We start from the raw sequence: 18,736 nt of genomic DNA, 5'->3' as shown, positions 1-18,736 counted from the left end.
CCCAGCAGAGTAAAGTAGAATAGAATAACAATCCTCTGACTTTACACTGTCTGTATCTTCTGCTACCACTCTGAGTGACAGCAGGGCCTTCATAGTGCTTTCATATTGCATATTAATGTTGAGAGATGCTCTGTGTGTGCATCATTGGGTGCATTTACAAGTCTATTTTTCTCTGTGTCATCGCTCTTTATCTGCCTTTAATCAGAAGCAAAAATGTGTCAAAAGCATCGAGCTCTGTGTGACCAGCTGTAATGCTAAGCCATCCATTCTGGAATATAGACCTGATCTGTCATCATCCTTCCTCCATAGATTAGCGTTTAACAGCAGGAACAGCTTTCCATCCAGCTCAGAGGGATCAATACATCGGTTTCCCTTCTATAAAATCTGATTCTGCCTCTGCCAAGTGTGGGTTATGTAGAGGGTCGGAATACACAGCAGTTGATGTTGGCTTCTGCTGGGAGCGTACGATTAGAGATGCTCTACAGGCTCGCACTGAGCGTAGTGTTGCTGCTGTTGTCGCCTAGCCTTCCCTGCCTTCCCTGCGTCCTGTCACTGATCATTACAGCGTCCCCTGACAGAGTGTGCTGGTGCACTGCTTCTTCATGCATAGCGTTCTATTCACTCTGTCTGCTGGTTTCATAGCTTTAGCATAGGTCAGCTCAAGTTCAGCCAGAGGATGAAAAGGGTATTGTCCACTCCTGATTTTCATCCTTACATAACGAAGATGTCCACACTTCGTGTTTTGTATAATATCTGGCATTATACAGCATAAAATTTCCTTTGGAATTAATAATGTATTTCTGATTCTGATTAATATGACTAATACACAATACAATACAATACAGAAAGAACAAAGAGTAAAACAGAACACTTTGTTTGAAAGGCATATCTTTGCCGAAGATGTTAAACGCAAACCAATATTACAGTAAGACTGGTCTCTGTTCTACACCTCCACTTGCTGTGACAACCTCTGATTGTCTTGACAGGCATTTCGGCCTCTGTCTGCACTTTGGTGCCATCTGAGGGACTGGTCTATAATTATGTTGAAAGAGAATAGTCACAGTGTGTCAGTCAGCATGAGGCACCTGTTCTAAATGGTTAGTCACTGTTCTGGCATCAACAAAGAGTCAAGCCCAGGAGAGGGTAGCACTTGGAAGCTCTCTCCTTATAACGGTGGACCACATGATTGCGAAAGCATAGATTGAATATTCCATTTTATTTATAAAACAACTGTTTACAACAGTCTTCTTAAGGCACTTTCTATTGTAAGGTAAAGGCCCAGCAATATTAGGGTGAAATTAATGATATGATCCCCTGTGAGGAAGCCCGTGTGACAGTAGAGAGGAAGAAATCCCCTTTAACAGTCAAAAAAAAAGCTTAGGAAGGTGCAACCATCTTTATCACAGGAATTTCTTCCCAAATTGATTTGATGTCATTAGCGAGGTACAGTTTTTGGATTTTAAAACAGTCAAGACTTAATTTAGATGCAGACTTTCAGCTGTAGTTAAAAAGATATAATAAAAGTATTTAACTGTTTGGGGGATTACAGGTATTTTATACGTAAGGTCTAAAGAGATGTTGATGCAAATGAAGGAGGTCATACTCTGAAAAACCAACATCAACCCACATAGCAAAATTGGTATGGCCCGGATCTGTTTCTGCTCTGGCCCCAGATGTCAGCCTAATGTGTGTCAAGCAATGTAATAACAACATGTGCCGGAACATAATAGTACAAAAGTAACATGACAAAACTCTGTTTAGACACTGAATTAACTGATTCTTAGATAGGGCTTTCCTACTCTCTCCCGGATTACTCAAAGTGCTCTATACAACATGCCAAATTCACACACACTCACTACGTTTTGGAAAAAGTGTACACTCACAAACCTGTCAAACCTGCGTTTGAAACGTTGGCCCATAGCAGTATAGTATTGCAACGTGGTATTTGGGTCTTTTAACTGAAATAGGAAAATCGGAACATAAACAGTGTCATCATTGCCAGACCTGGCCCACATCTGGTTGACATACACCCTGCCATGACACCAGTCAGTCAGAAGTGCCAGCTTGATGCCGGATCTGGGCCAGACCTGTTTTCTATGAGCCTGGGCCACATAAACCAAACTACAATCGGGCCAGATGTGGCATGCCATCACATAAACAGTGCCATCTATGCCAGGCCTGGCCCCTATTTGGATGACATAACACACGTACCATGCCAGAAGTCAGCCAGCAGTGCTGGCTTGACACTACATCCGGGCCAGACCTGTCTGCTATGTGGGAACGCAACACCAACAACAACCGTCAGACCAATAGTAGAAATTTTTGACTGGGAATATCAGCCATCTAATACATTCTCAAAAGTACTAGCAAGAGCGCCAAAAGGCCTGAAAGACCACAATAGACAGTTTTCTTCTTTGGTTTTGAAGGAGAAGTTAAGGAGGAGATGTTAAAGGAGGTGTGTCATTGTTAAGGGCTACTGACAAAGAAATGGGATATACTTCAATGACCAACTCATTGACCTGATCTCATCCCAAAAGAGCATGATTTTTGCTTACTGAAGGCAGAACTGAAGAAAGAGAGACCAGCAAACAAGCTGCAACTGAACACGGACACAGTACGTGCCTGGTAGAGCATCTTAAGCAGAGGTTGTCCAACTGCAGGCTTCAAGGGCCCGTCTCCTGCAAGTTTTAGATGTGTTCTTGATCCAACACAGCTGATTTAAATAGCTAAATTACCTCCTTAACATGTCTTGAAGTTTTCTATAGGCCTGGTAATGAACTAATCATTTGATTCAGGTGTGTTGACCCAGGGTGGTATCTAAAACCTGCAGGACACCAGTCCTTAAGGCCTCGAGTTGGGCATCCCTGATCTTAAGGAAAGAAAGTGAATTTTGTAATGTCCATTGTTCTAGAGCTCAGACAGTCACTTCACTGTCACTTTCAAGTCTCACGGATCAGTTTGGTCAGTTTTAACTTTTCATATCCATGAACAGTGATAGGTATAAACCTAACGGTAATCTGTCAGAATCCAACCCTCAGTGAGATACAAGACAGGCAGTATAAAAGCACCCTGGTATCTGAACAGCAGAAACAACAAAAGCATGAAAATAAGACTGACAGTGTAAACTTGTCCTGGGGTAGAATACCAGTGGAAAGGTCATTATCAGTTCAAAGTGAAAATGGTTCTTCCCCTAGGCAACATGAATGTGCTCAACAAGTTTTTTGACACTCTGTCTAAGCAGATGAGGAAAATTCACATCAAATCGGGTGTGAAGGTGATGCTGGGAGACACGTTGAAACTGCAAGAGATGATTCTCCTAGAAAAGTTAAATATCCTCAGCAGTTTTTCTTAGTCGTTGGCTATAATGGTTCATGATGTGGTTCTGTCTATCTGTGTCACAGTATCCTGTTTATCAGGGACATTATCGATTGATAGAAGACTCATATTCCTTCCTATGATCTGTGATTCACTTGCTGCTGTAGATCAGGGGTGGGGAACTCTAGAGCTCAAGGGCCCGGTGTCCTGCAGGTTTTAGATATCACCCTGGGTCAAATGATTAGTTCATTACCAGGCCTCTGGAGAACTTCAAGCCATGTTGAGGAGGCAATTTAGTCATTTGAATCAGCTGTGTTGGATCAAGGACACATCGAAAACCTGCAGGACACCGGCTCTCGAGGCCTGGAGTTCCCCACCCCTGCTGTAGATCATGGATCATGGGAAGAAGGAGGGGAATCCTACACTCCTTATTTAATATTCTCTTTTCACAAGTGAATAAATTAAATTATTTTCTGCAGTCACTGGAGGTAAAAGACAGAAGGAAACTAGGGTTTAAAAAGAAACAGGAAGTGAATATATATTTTCATGTAACAGGCCAGAGCTTAAGGCCTGATCAGGATTTTGTTTTCCAAGGAGAGACAAGATTTATTGCTCATTCTTTCTTATGTTCCATTCCAATAGTCTTATATTTCTAGATTTTTTCCTTTAAGAAAACAATTAGATGTTTTTTATTTATTTATTTAGGAATATACTAAATTGGGTAAGAAGAGTGAGCTGCTTTCAATACTGACCAACCTTACTTGTAAGCTAGAGGCAGGGATGCATGAACTGAGATTTATAGGTACAGAAATCTTCGAGCACATGAAAGACAGGTGAAGATTGTTACTGACTTTGATTAGGAGGCTCTGTGATAAAACTAGCGTCCAATCGCCGACTCTCCATCCTCCTACAGCTATCCATTAAGATTGACGAGGTGACATTGACAGCATGGCTCTGTGCCTCCGCACCGTCAATGTGATAGGAGCTGTTTTTCTTCCTGGCCATAAAAGAGAAACACTGTTTGTGTGACTCATCCAGAGACCAAGCTGTATGTCAGGCTATGTAAAAAAAGGTCCCCGTGTCTCAGACCAGAGTGCTAATCAGTGGAAGGATCTCAGCTGTAGAGAAAATGGTGTGAACTAAAACCTTTGAACAGAGCGATGGCTTCAGTTCTGTTTGTTGTGGAGTGTGGCTAAGCTCTGTTCTCCAGCTCATCCTATCGATCCATCCATCAGGTTGAAAGTATATAATTTTTATTTATTGCCTGAATTAAGGCTCTTGTAGCGTGTTTATTTCCCTTGCTCATTATTACATTTCATTCCTTATTACTTATATAATCAATTGGATGGGGTTTTTTTTGGTTAGCTGCAGTCATTTTGTTTTTAATGACCTGTCACTCCAGTCAACAGTTATTATCCAAACTCAAAAAATGCCTCTTGTTTCTGTGTCGTGAACAGATTATAGATAATGGGCTGTGTGCAATGCAAGGATAAGGAGGCAACCAAACTCACAGATGACCGAGACAACAGCATCTCCCAGGGAGCGGGCTACCGCTATGGGGCCGACCCCACGCCACAGCACTACCCCAACTTCGGGGTCACCGCCATCCCCAACTACAACAACTTCCATGCTCCTGTAGGACAGGGGATGACCGTCTTCGGGGGAGTCAGCACTTCTTCACACACGGGAACGCTGAGGACCCGGGGTGGAACAGGTAAAGGAATCACAATTTTTATTTCTGAATGTGAAAGTAATGAAAAGTGATTCAATATATATATATTAATTGCACAGTAATATACAGTATGCTTCGCATTTGCTGTAAGACCTGTCCTGATTAGGGTTTTTTTCCCTGAGCTATAAAAAGCCTGAGGACGTGCCTGTTAGCTTCAGAAAAGTAGATCCATTTGTTGAAGATCCCAGTGTAGGGAGACTAAGCAGTGCTGTCAAAATTCCCTTCTTTATACCTAATTTATATTGCCATCCTCATCTTGATGGGTTTTCCATTTTGTCACAGTACTAATGAATGTACCTGCACAGGCAGGCCAGCAGGGTACCTCGCATGTCTAAACAACTTTGACATGAAAGAGCGTTGGTACTTAAGGTTGATTTATCAATATCCAGAGCTTTACCAATTCAATTTAGTTCAATTCAATGTGATTATATTTACAAAGGGCTAAATCATAGCAACAGTCATTTTCAAGGAGCTTTATATTGTAAGGTAAAGACTTTACAGTAATACAGAGAAAATTAGACGGCCCTCTTTGTCCAAGCACTGGCAACAGTGGGAAGGAAAAACTCCCTTTTAACAGGAAGAAACCTCCTGTAGAACCAGGCTCAGGAAGGGACATCAATCAGCCGTAACCTGTTGGTGGTTGGGGTCGGGAGGCTGGGAAAAAAAATAACAATAAGTGATGATTAAATGCAAGTGGTGTACAAGTGAGTGGCAAGTGCTGTGGCAAGTACACAGATGTATACATCTCCTGTTGCGCCTTGACTGTTTTTATCTGTGCTGTACCTACACCTTACCTTACCTACATTGTACCAGTGCCGTCCTTACACTACACCTGTGCTTTACCTATGCACAAAAGGTTTAGGTTCAGTTTTAAATTATAAATGAAGCCTTAGTTATTTCCTTTCATCTCCGTACAGTCATAAACTCTCCATTAATTACCAAATCTTTTATTAAAACATTTTTTCATGTGCTCTAAAACTTTGCCCTAAATTTGTGATTAAACACAGTGCTGGTATGCCAATTTACCCTGCAAAGGAAACTGACTGAAGTTTCTAGTATGTCTGTCGACAGGTATTAGTGTTGTTGTTGGATGCTGTAGTGTTCCAGCTAAGATCGTGGCAGAACATGACGGTGTTGTCGTAGGCTTCTGAGGACTCAAACACAGAGACAATAACCTTTTCATCTATCACAAGTTTATCACGGGTTACATCGTGGACAGCTGTGATCTTATTAGTTGCAAATTGGAAGGTCAACGCCAAACAAAGTCAGAGTTGAAGCTAATTGAACTTTTACAACAGTGAAGTATAAAATCCAACGGTGCTTCAGACTTTAGGATCCCAACAAATATGACTGCAACGTCTCTCTTCAGTTTTAAAAAGCATTTAGTTATATTTTATAAGTTATATTTTCTAAATTCTAAAAGCACATTAACAGGGAAGACAAAAAGTCGTCCCTTTCACTGTGGGTTGAAAACGCCTCCCTTGGCCACCATAATCTCCATGAATTGTGTCTTTTGAACTTCTTTGTATCATTAACATTAACAAGTGGGACAAAGAATACCATTTTCCCACTGCAATTCTGCCATGAGGATGCCAGACAATTCAAGTTCATTTGAAGCGTATCAAGACTTTGATGACTCTGCTCACAACAGCCAGTTTTGATCCCTGGACTTGGATGATAACAGAATGGGAAAACAAAGAGCAGAGCTTGCCTGTCACCACTGCTGTGACATAGGGCAAGAAAACCTTTATATTCAGCTTCTTTTGCAGATCTGCTCAGTGGCAAACAGATTAGACTGTGTTTGTAGTTGTTAGTTACCATTTGGGAATAGTGTGACATATAAAAAGAGCAACTGTTCCTTAGAAAATCACTGCAGAAGAGAAGCAGAAAACTGATCATATCCTTGTTCCATCTTTGCTTTCGCATCTGAGCAGTCCTGTCATGTGAAGTGTGAGGACAATGCTGCTGAGAGACAAATGGTATTTTGCAAACAAGCAACATAGAGGGAGTAAATAACAAATTTCTTGGAGAAAATACTCTTTATTGCTTGACAGAAGACGGGAAGGATTTCCATCACAGCCTGAAGTGTGAGTGTTAGTTCTTTTTGTCTCAGTCCCACACAATTAAGGTGCTGACTGGGCCTAGTAATAGTGTTGTGCTCACAGCCACCCACAGGCATACGCCTCCATATGCAAAAGCAAACTAAGAGGGGTTTCTCTTGCTGTTAAAGACTTCCCATAACATCCCAAAAACCTCGACAGTCCGACCCCAGCCCGGCCATGTCAGGAATGTCCGACTGGCATTAGCACCGGCCTTTGTGTGCCGGTTTCATTGTTTAGGTAGGGAATATTCCTACTCAGGATATCCTTTGTGTTTGACTGAGTCCAGGCTGCTATGCAGAGGAACTCTGCATTTCCACTCAACTTAGCAGAACACTCCCTGAAAGTGTGGATTATTTTTCTGCTCTGTATAATCCAAATCCACACGGTGGTAGAGAAGCAGAGAGGGGTTTAGCTCTTTAATTTTCTCCTGGTGGGAGAAATTTGGATTTAAAGCCTTGTTATAACGCAGCTGCCTAGCTCATTCTCCTCAGCCCCAGTCAGCCCCTTCAGTGGAGCTGGTATCTGAAATCTTATTGATCAGTTGATCTTTTGCTGATGTCATTCTCCCCAAATGGAAACTTTCGGCTAGTACCATGGTCTTATGTAACTAATTGAGTGGCATCGCAACAGACAACTCTGATCGATAAACTAGTTTATAGTTGGCGCTCACCTCTGCTGACCTAATCGAACATTCAAACACCACAAACAGCTGTTCTGGCTTGAAGATTTTGTTGATGTTGTTCGGTTGGAGAACTCGAGTGTTTCAATCAAACACTCTTTTTAAAGGTCTCCTCTCACATCTGTGTTGGTTTTTCACATAAGTAACAGCAGGTCCTCTTTATCTGCAGTTCCATCACAACAAGCCTCTTCATATCACTGCTGCCTCCTGACAAAGAATCCGTTTGATGAGACTCTGATGAGAAATTACTTGAATTATCAAGCCGGTGTAAGTGGACTCTAAAGAATTGCCCGTTCAGCTTTCATATGTCAAACACTCTACAGCATCAAACAGCTGCTGTCGTCTCAGACCTGAGACCTGTTACGAGGCGAGACAAATGGAGCGAAACTAAAATTGGATTTCTGAGCTGTTAAAAGATAATATTTGATTTGGGGTCTTATTTTCATAACTGGAGCCATCATTTGTTATTGATAATATCATTACAGTTACAGTTGATGAAATGGTGGAAGAAAGATGAGCATCCAGATAATCAGAGAAGTTTTTGTCTGTCGTTAAGATAAATTCCAGTTCAAAGACCAACTTTCTTGTTCAACTTTCAGGAGCTTTGCGTGCATGCGTATGGTAACGTATGGCTGTTTACATGTTCTTGTCTGTACTTTAACCTCCCATAAGAGGTATCTCCGTCATCGCAGTAGTTTTTTAATTGGCGAAAGACAATCATTCAAATAGCATTGAAAAATGGTCTGTTTGATATATTATCTGTTTGTCAGTCTATCAGTATCAGTAATAGCCATTAAATTAAAAAAAAGAAGAAATAAGAAACACCCTTCAACTATGTTATGTGTGTTGACGTTGTATAGCTTGTCCACCAGAGGGCTTCCTTGTTGGTGGCATATGTGTTTGGAACAATGAAGAACTACGCTTACCTTTATGTTTTATGTGTTTCAAGAAAAAAGAACATCCGCCAATATGTTGAAATTAATAAAATATCACGCTCTGTAAGTGACATTATATATATCCACTAAAAAGTCAGCAGAAAACAATTTTCTTTCTATAACTTACCAGAACTAGATTTTTGCTTTTTCTCTGCATATCTACGTGAAGTATGTTCACCTAATATTGAAAGAGGAAAACTTTCCATCAATGTATTTCACAAAGTAGTTACCAACTTGCCATATTATGCCACTCGCATGTGTGTTCAACTGTGCTCCAGATGGTGCAATCGAGCTACAGCTACTTTTCTGTACAAATTATGGGGTTGTTTGTAAATTACCTCAAGTATCATTTTCTGCTTTATGTAATGTTAACCAAAAATTGGGTAAATTCAGCAAATATCAAAGCATTATATACCCACATTAATAGATGCAGAATGGGCTAATAGCAGCTAATGATATCAGCAGGTTAGGAGGAGGTAACTGTTTAATCTGTTTTATTTGTGGTAAAATGTTATAGAAAATGCAAACGCAGCTAGATTACAGATTCTGCCATGTAAAGCCTGTTATAAAAATGATGTTTCAACCTTTCAGATGTTACTGTTAACAACTTTAGATTTCGAAGTTGTATCTGTTATAACATTACAAATACAGTGTAAAGACAGAGTAAGGGTTTCACACTGTATTAATAAGTACTCATATTGTATAAGCAGGTTGTTTTGCTCTCACTTATCCAAGTCGTTGCATTCATTTGACTCAGTCCCAGTCAGTAGAATCGTTATTTGGACATTGAAAGCATTACATAACTGCTTTCGTTTCACACATTGCGAGGTTTTCCAGTTGAACTTTCCACAACACCTGCCTTGTTGTCAGGATTATTGCAGTTTGGTGTGACAAACAGAGAAGCAGAAAGGCATTCGAGATTTGTTCATAAAAGTCACTTTGTAATGGCTTTTGAAAGGGAAAACAACAACTTCTGCTCTATTTCAGCCAGCTTGATGTTTTCAGTCTTGTCTGTGTGGAGTCGTTGAGATAATGCTGGCATGGCTGAAAAGGTTTTGCAGGCCACTGGTCTTTATCTCGAGTTTTAGCCAGTCTGATGGGAGTCAGGCTGGATTGAAGTAAGTCCATATTCAAGCTTCTGTCACTGGACAATTCAATGTCAGACCTTTGGCTGCCCTGCTGCTACATTCACATTACTGTCAGCTTTATCTAATTGAAGTGGTGGATTTGCTTTAGGCAAGCAGAAGCTCTGGCTTGTAAGGTCAATTTTGAACTTTTGCCAACACTTTGAAACTATCTTGTAGCAGTTTTAGCAGTTCTGTGTGGGTTTTAGCTTCAATTAAAGGTAAGCAAAGATCACTCCATGTCACAATGTTGCCAGAATTTGACTGAGCCAGTGTCTAGACAAAATGCCTTTTTGATTGTTTCTTCTATTGCTTTTTTATTACTGTACCAGTTTGAATTTCTTTCTTCCTTAGTCTCTTTTTATTGTTGACCTCCTGTTATCCAATAACATATTCTATAAAAGGTGTGTAAGGGTCAGAAAACAGTGCTGAGATAGATATTTAAAGGATACTGTTCTTTCTTACATCTGTGATAAGAGGTAAATTAACAAAACTGGTGGAGGAGAATATTGATTCTGCAAAAGTTAGTCTACAAATATAAAGCATATAGTGTCACAGAGTAAACGTGATGTGTATGATTAAGACTCGCTGGTTCTTTCAGACTAAAAGCCTTCCTGAATCCTTAAAAAGATGAAGACAATAATCTAAAAATAAGGACTTAACTGGTAAATCAGGTCTTCAAATATTCAGAATGCTAAGACCTGAGAAGCAGGAATCAACATACAGCTTTTTCTTCTAACATTACAATTTAAAATGAATCTCAAAATATTGCTCAAGGGTTTCGATCCTGGCACAGAAGGAATCAAATCAGTGAAAAGCAGCAATTCCAGGTCAAGCAGCTCTAACATATTAGCCTAAATTGATAGCCTACATACAAGATTTCCACGGTGACAAGGACATGGGCAAGCCTGCAATGAACTACATGAACCAAATATTATTGCTTTGTCAAATTGCTTAACCATAGTGGCATTAACAAAGGTATTAGAAGGTCATAAATATAACTTGTGGTAAACTGCAGGAAGCTGGTGGATTTAGTTTGTGTCTGACGTGTCGGTTTGATGGTTTGAAACCATTATAAAACAAGGTTTCTATCTGATATTTCAATGTTTATGTTTTATCTTTCAGATGATCCGGTATTCACATCCACCACACACCATGATTGTACAGAAACTGAACTTGTATCTTTTTAGCTCGTTTTTGTCTGTTTCTGATTTAGTCATTGGACTTCAACCCAGTGCAATCGATCAATGTCTCTCTGGAAAGATGGACGATGCTGTTGTCCATCGCTCTTTCCAATTTAGCCATGGTTGGCAGCATCGTATCTCGTCCTTGATCTTCTTTCAAGAATCTTCAGCATTTTGTGGTTATCGGTGAAATTAATGCTGCGAAGGGAGTTAAGGGCTAAACATTCTAACAGTCTATCCTCAAAGAGCACTTGATTATATACACAGAAAGTGACGGCAGTACTTGTGTGTAGAAGGAGTCTCATCAACACTGAACATGTTAAAGAGGATTTGGATCGTGACTATGTTAGAAAAAGCTTTGAACGGACATTACGGAGCTACAGCAGAACCTATCCTAGTGTATGTACAGTCAGTCTCTACTGCCTCAGGCTAAACAGTTCCAACTGCCAACCAAAAAATAGTTTTAATATATTTTAAGAACCTCCTTAGTACCATACAATAGTATACAATCAATCAAATAGTTCCATTTTTTCTGCTTTTGTCTTCACCCATTCGGCTGAAGTTCTTGTACAAGATCTTTCATTTTTACCTTCTAGGAGTTGCATCTAAAAAGTCATGTTGTTCTGATTTTAAAAGTTTAAAAAGATCTGCTACCATACAATGTACTTCACACAGTTGTTCCTTTATCCTCATTGTGAAGGAGCTGTTGTTGCAGCTCATTTCAGTTCAGAGTGTCATTTTAAACTTGATTTTCTTGCTAATCCTCCTAGCGCTGACACTATGGTTTGGTCCCTCCTGCAGGAGTCACCCTCTTTGTGGCACTTTATGACTACGAGGCACGGACAGAAGATGACCTCAGCTTCAAGAAGGGAGAGAGGTTCCAGATTATCAACAGCACGTAAGTTGCAGCTGCTTATCAGTCTGTCCACACTCAGGAGAAATGCAAGTCTACGAGAAGATGGCGCTAGCTACTTGGAGAGGCGCAGACAAGTTTTCAGATGAGTCGAAAGTGGCAGCTTGTACACGAAAAAGAAATGTTTTGGTTTCATAATGTAGAGCAGGAAAGAGCCCAAAATAAGCCTGCTCTACTGCTTCAGTTTGTGAAACATAAAAGCTGTGTTCTGCTCTGGCAACCTCAGCGTTGAAAACTCAATTATTCAAACCATGAAATAAGACCTAAGACCACAGTAGCTGGTTGAGAAAGCCAGAATTGGCAGCAGCTTTTCATAGGGTATGGCATTAAAGGGTGCAGAGCCTTTCACATGAGGTAAAAGTGGTGGCTTGAACAAGCAACATGACAGTCATGATTTTACAGAGGGTGGAGCAGGATCTCCAACCAGCAGTGATGAGTGTAGTGTAACTTCAAGACTTCCTTCTGAACAGGAAGTGCCTAAGTTACACCCACAGTCATGTTGGCTTGCCTTTCTGCTAGTCAGGAGAACTGCAGCAAAGTGTGTGTGTGTGTGTGTGTGTGTGTGTGTGTGTGTGTGACTGAACGGGAAAAGAGCCACAATCATCTGCCAGCTCTTTAACTATCCTTGATGGTTTTCATTGTCTTTGTGTCTGCATCCGGCTGCATCTCGGCCTGCCTCTGTTTGTTTGGGTTCCTGCGGCAGTGCGCTGACATTTGAGGAGAGCATGAACACTGCTGGGACTGCGCTGTGACCCTGTTCTCCTTCACATTTCATTGTAATAAGGTTGCTCAGTACATGTGCAGAATAGCACTGCAGAGGGGACCCATATAGTTTCAGAATTAAACAGTAGGCTGTGAGTGTTGCTGTTAGTTTTGTGATTTCTAAGCACATGAACACAGTGGAGTGACAGTATTACGTTGCTGGTATATTGCTGCTGGATTTCAAAATTGAATATTTATTTTTCAGAGAAAAGTTGGGTTTATTACTTGTAAGAAGAATGCAACCATGAAAACAAAGTTTCTATCAATCTAGTATATAACACTGTATAGTGTATAACACTGATATTGACTTCAGTTTTCCTTATAAGGCTAATAAGATCAAACTTATATGCAAAGATGAGAAATCACAGAAGCTTGTTTACTTGCTAACAGTAGGTGCAGATGGTAACTGATCTCAGAGCAGTGAAAGCAGAGCCAGCAGCAGCTTGTCTACCTCGCTAGTCTCTTGTCTCTTATCAGTTTCTTGTCAAATACGAGAGGTTTATCCACAATGCTCACACACAGACACCAGAAAAAGCTGCTGACTTTACATTGTGACAAGCTTAAATCAGGACAGATACACCAGCAGAAATGAGACACACTTCAGATTTCACTGGACTCATAGTCATTCAGAGTTAAGGCTGCTTCCAGCGACAACAATATGGCAGTAATTTTTAAGAGACGGAGAGAGATGAGACAGGCCATGATGAAGAGCGCTGTTTGAGATGCGAAGGGAAAGAAATCTTTTGCTTTGAAATTGATGTTTATTTTTTGATTTCACTGGGCAAGTAGTGCTACCTTGCTTTCCCTGATCAATGTATATAAATGGTAATTGTCACCCACTGGCTTTGGAGTGACCATATTGAGATAAGAGGGTGGACCGCTAAGTTTTCAGCTTTTAGCTTTTACAATCTTGATTTCCATTGTCCTTGATAAATATAAATAAATCAACATGCTAATATGGGTTGTCAAATTAATCGGGCAGCAGCTTGAAGTAGTTTGTTAGAAATAATGTGGAAATTGCACAAATTTATCTTTTTGGTTTCAGAGAAAATTCTAAGTAAATTCTAACGGTGGAGCAATCTATATAAACCTTAGAGACTAAATTTAGGTCAAAAATGGGAAAGAAGTTCACAAATTCCCCGTGATTCCTTGTAGAAGTGAGTCAGTGCTGCTAATTTTAGTAACATGGATGTTTGTATTGGTGATCTTACTGATACTATATTATAAACAAGCACAAGCCTCTATTGTTAAAAGGTAATGCAGTTCCCATGTGAGTTTTCTTCTGATTCATTTTCATTTTCAGCCTCTTGTCCATACATGAGTGCCTTATGGCACAACAAGGTTAGCCTTCCTTCTCGCCACACCCACTTAGCCGCTGTCTTGCACATTCCACAACACACCTCGGCCTTTCCAGGGCTCCAGCCAGAGCAGGAAAAAAGTGTCATTAAAGCCCCAACCTCCCTCATCTTCCTCCTTTCTGTATGTCTTTCTCCCCAGCATGAAACATAGAGAGCTATATCTTTACTCCCTTACTTCTCTCCTTTCCACCTCTCTCCATCCACCCACGCCTCAAGTATGGTCAGGGCTCCTTTCAGCTGCCCACACTGACCCCTGGTGGAGAAAGGCAGTAAAATTGCCTAAAGCCTTCGTCTGCTCCAGCCTGTCAGAGCTGGCAGTGACTAACAGATGCCCCCGCCTGCCTGGGCAACAAACTAGTTCTGGGAGAGTCTCAGCTGACAGAAGGCAATGTGTCTCCTTTGTGTTACATGATGGCATCCTAAAGGAAACATCTCTGAATGTTTAGAAGCCACTCCCTTCAGCTCAGGTTTTTTGTAAGCCACCATTGAGCGTGTTATTGTGTAGCTTCATCAGACATAATAAAGAAAAAGAATCCTACACTATACGATTACACTATTAGTAAATTCAACTTGAATTGTTCTGATCCGACCACAGGCTATGAATAAACGTGCTGTGGTTTGAATGGCCGTCTGTACCACTCGTCTCAGTCGACACAGTGCTGTATTTAATTATACTCTCATCAGCAGTCACCACAGGGAAAGAGGATTTGAATCCATTTGGAGACAGGAGGGAGGTTCCTTGTTTACTCTCGTTGTTGTTTTCAGTCTTTTTGTGGTGGTGCAGAGTTGGTTTAAAGGGTTTGTTTCAGGAGACAAAAGAGGCAGCGGGACAGACTGGGGCCCACCCCACCCCGTCTGTTTATGCCTCCCCGGTTCCATGCAAACACACATATCGACATTAGACAGAAAAACACATCCTCTTACTGCTGCATACTTTTTACCCTCAGAAGGTTTATTGTTGAGACTTCATGTGTGCCTCTCTCCCTCCCTTCCCAAGGGATCCCCTCTGAACAAAGGGAAGCGTGTCTGTTTCTGCCTGGGATGTCGTCCCCAGGCAATCCTCATCATGGCTTTATTCAGAATAAATGAAGGCTCAGCAACGCCTCTGCGCTCCTCCCCTTTCCTCCACTCCCCTCTCTCTGTCTCTTTCTCTGTCTTATAACCGTCTCTCTCATGCATAGATAAACTCACACACATCTAAAGCCATTCCTTCCCAGTGTGTAAGGGACATGATAGTAATAAGTGCAGAGTGGTACAGCATGTCAGTGAGGCACTGTTTTAGCACAGAGATGGAGAGACGAAGGGTACATTGTTAGATACTACAGCAGCGCCACGGACCGGTTTATGCCCGACAATATTTTCACGGACCGGCCTTTAAGGTGTCGCGGATAAAACTAGTACTGGTACGGAAAAAAGAAGATTTATTCATAACACACGTGAAAAGACCCAGGAAAACCGAGTTAACGATAAAGACAATAACAAAATAACGCTGAAAACCGATAAAAACCCTGAAAACCATACATTTCACACCTGAGCCTCAACTCTCGCGGCCCGGTACCAAACGACTCACGGACCGGTACCGGTCCGAGGCCCGGGGGTTGGGGACCGTACAGTACATTTTTACTTTTGTTGGCAAATCCAATCTGAAACTCTAAACTACTGGTGTGATTCGACCTCTCAGCGTTTTGTGATCTCCATACTTTGTCTTTATATTTTTAATATGGGTCAAAAATATTGATTTAGCTACTTGATTTAGCTTATTAATGTCAATTTCCTTTTTGACATTATAGTCTTCATATCAAGACGTCTGTTTTAGAACTTTAATTATTATTTGATTACAATTGATTGCTTATTATTAATTAAGAAATTGGAGGCCAGCAGTAGTTTTTCAACAAACATTTCAGAGGACTGGGGGATATAGTGCTTGTCCTTGGAGATTATTTCTAGTAGAACATTATAGAACAGTCTAGTGAGCATTTTTCAGACCTTCACGCTGACTTGGTAATTTCATTGGATTCATTTTTTGAGCCAAGCTCAAGTTTTCAGATTTTTTAGGTCTAAATAAACAGAACTGACCAATCAGATGACTGCATTTGGCAACGAGTGTACTTGTAGCTCAAAATGCAGCCTGGTTGAATTATTATAATATATTATAATTACTAGTATAGTACTATTTCACCTCAGCCTCTGTGAATTTTTTTCCAGATGTGGTGCTTTAACTCGAACTCCTGGTTTAAACCATGAAAGCCTCCTTGCTGCTGCCTTCTCATGAGGATTGGATGAACCCAGGATCTCAGTTTCTTCCTCGTCTCGTTAGGAAACATCAGGACCAGCTTCAGCTTTTTATAACGTGTTTTCTGATGATGAGGAAATAATAATATACACCTTCAAAAAAATACATCTTCATTATATCATCATTATGTTCTTACTTCAGCGGCTAAAATATGCTCTCCTGAACTCATTGAGCTGTTCTTTGATAACGTGCATTTCTTTTAGCTGTTTCTTAATTTTAAACTTATATAGGGATTATAGAGTTCTATATATGTTGCACAAGTGAGTGGACCAGAGCATGTCAGCTCATATAAAATGAAGTTGTATGAATGTTCTCCTTTCCTCACCCTATTCCTCTTTTTGTCTTTCAGTGAAGGGGACTGGTGGGATGCTCGCTCCCTCACTACCGGTGGCAGCGGCTACATTCCCAGTAATTATGTGGCTCCAGTGGACTCTATCCAGGCTGAAGAGTAAGTAGCATATGTGTGTGAGCGTGCACTTGTTCATACCCGCTGACTTTCATAGAGAATGTGCTCTGAAGTACTTTGAGATTAGTGGATGTGAAGCTTCAGACTGACAGCCGCACGTTAACCTTCTGAGAAAGGAAGTTCAGGAGAGAGGAACAGTTTATACTTTATACTCAAGGCAAGCTTTTCTACTGGCCTTATAAAATGGCATTTATGTGACACTATAAAGAGTATTATGTTTGATTCAGACATCAAATGGATGGATTATTGTAATCTTCCACACAGATGTTTTTCTGAATCAAGATTCAGTCAATTCACTGTGAAGAATTATATTATTCTTGTGCATTTAGCTTTGTAGAGAAGCATTTTCATACAGTGGTAAGCTAACGAGCTCACATAGGACAAGAGAATGAAGCACCAGTGGCAGACCTGCCAGTTCTGGTGTTCTCTGGCGAATGCCATTCAAACTATATGGTGTTGGTCTGTCAGCACAGGGCCTGATAAAGGGCACTAATGTCAACCTTATAGCATCTGATTCTGACATGTTGTTGGGAAACATGCACAAGTAGATCACTGGAGGTCATTTTGGGGGGCTCTGGTACTGATGCCCCTGCTCACACAAAGTAGTACATACTGGTCCAGCTTCAGGGTTAATGCATGTATATATCCCTGCCCAGCTCTTCTCATGTCTCTTGCTACTCCTGAACACTTGTGAGACTGTATTAGGAGATGCAGAAAACCCTATGTGCCTTTCTAAAAGAGCCAGACTACTTCCTCAACTTGAATGGACTACAGGTACTGTTTCATGCTACCAGTAGTGACAAGGATCCTATTGAAAACAAAAAACGAAAGAAAATTGAGTCAGGGGGACAAGGAGAGAACGACGATCTCTTGTTGGAGGTTGTCTTTGTCACGTCTGCCGGGGCAGTTGGCATGGAAGGAATGAGGCTGAGGACCCAAGTGGAGGCAAACTGAGACGAAGGTGGATGATAACAAAAGCCTTTATTGATGGTTGAACAAAAGTACAAACAGGTGGCACAGAGAAAACTAACCAAAACTAAGCATTAAGATAACGCAAACCTGAAACTAGAAAACTTGGAAACACGAGGACAGAGGTAATCCAAAGGAACCACAGAGGATGATAACATGCAGGAGGAAACGCAGACGATCAAACTGAACAAAGGAAAGCACACACTATACACACACCAGGTAATGAGGCAGGAATGCATAACAGGAGGAACACACGGCTGGGGATGATATCCCTAAAGTTTAACTGACTAACTTATACTGTGATGATCAGGTGTTCCCTTAAGATTTTTGAGCAGTGTATTTTTTTCTATAAAAAATGTAGTTAAATGTAGCTAACAAAGCAGTAATTGATGCTTTTGTTGATGGAGCTTACGGTTGTAGTACATCTATCAGTTGAAAGGGCACTCAGAAATCTGTGAGGGGAGCAGAGACAGCTGCTGGGTAGTGTTGAGCACGAATCGTTTTCCAAATTATTGCTCTCACGTTGCCATTAGGGGTGGTGGAAAAAATCGATACTGTGTAGTATCGTGATATTTTGTTTGCTAATAATGTAGCGATACAGGGACAGCAGAAATCGATATTTTGTTACAAAAAAAGTTTTTGTGGACTGGAACTCTGACTTCAGAGCATGTTGATCCTTTTTCTGAGCAAGAATCCTGACATTCCTTCACTGTCCAAATGTGTTTAACTTTTTTTTTGGCAGCAACAAACATGACAGTTTACTTATTTTAATTTAAGACATGTTTTATTTTAATTTAAGACATGTTTTATTTTAATTAAGTTTAAAACTTTTTTATTTAATGTAAAATTATATTTTGTTTTAATTTACTTTCAAATTCTTCAGTTGCTGAATGGGCTGCATAGT

At 40.7% G+C, this 18,736-nt stretch overlaps 1 protein-coding gene across 3 annotated transcripts in view; it reads left to right on the top strand.

Annotated features, from left to right (window-relative positions):
- fynb (FYN proto-oncogene, Src family tyrosine kinase b) overlaps positions 1-18,736 on the top strand; it is a 74,710-nt gene that overhangs the window by 40,801 nt on the left and 15,173 nt on the right. For all 3 annotated transcript variants that reach the window (XM_005746191.2, XM_005746190.2, XM_013914141.1), the window contains exons 3-5: positions 4,773-5,029; positions 11,873-11,969; positions 16,747-16,845. In XM_005746191.2, coding sequence (XP_005746248.1) covers positions 4,783-5,029; positions 11,873-11,969; positions 16,747-16,845 — 443 coding nt within the window. In that variant the 5' untranslated portion in view covers positions 4,773-4,782. The remainder of the gene's footprint in view (positions 1-4,772; positions 5,030-11,872; positions 11,970-16,746; positions 16,846-18,736) is intronic.

This window comes from Pundamilia nyererei, unplaced genomic scaffold, assembly GCF_000239375.1.
Source record: "Pundamilia nyererei isolate P.nyererei 1_Seehausen unplaced genomic scaffold, PunNye1.0 scaffold00174, whole genome shotgun sequence".
Classification (NCBI taxonomy): Eukaryota; Metazoa; Chordata; class Actinopteri; order Cichliformes; family Cichlidae; genus Pundamilia; species Pundamilia nyererei.
Note: the sequence above shows the minus strand (reverse complement) of the source record. Positions and strands in the feature narration are given on the sequence as shown.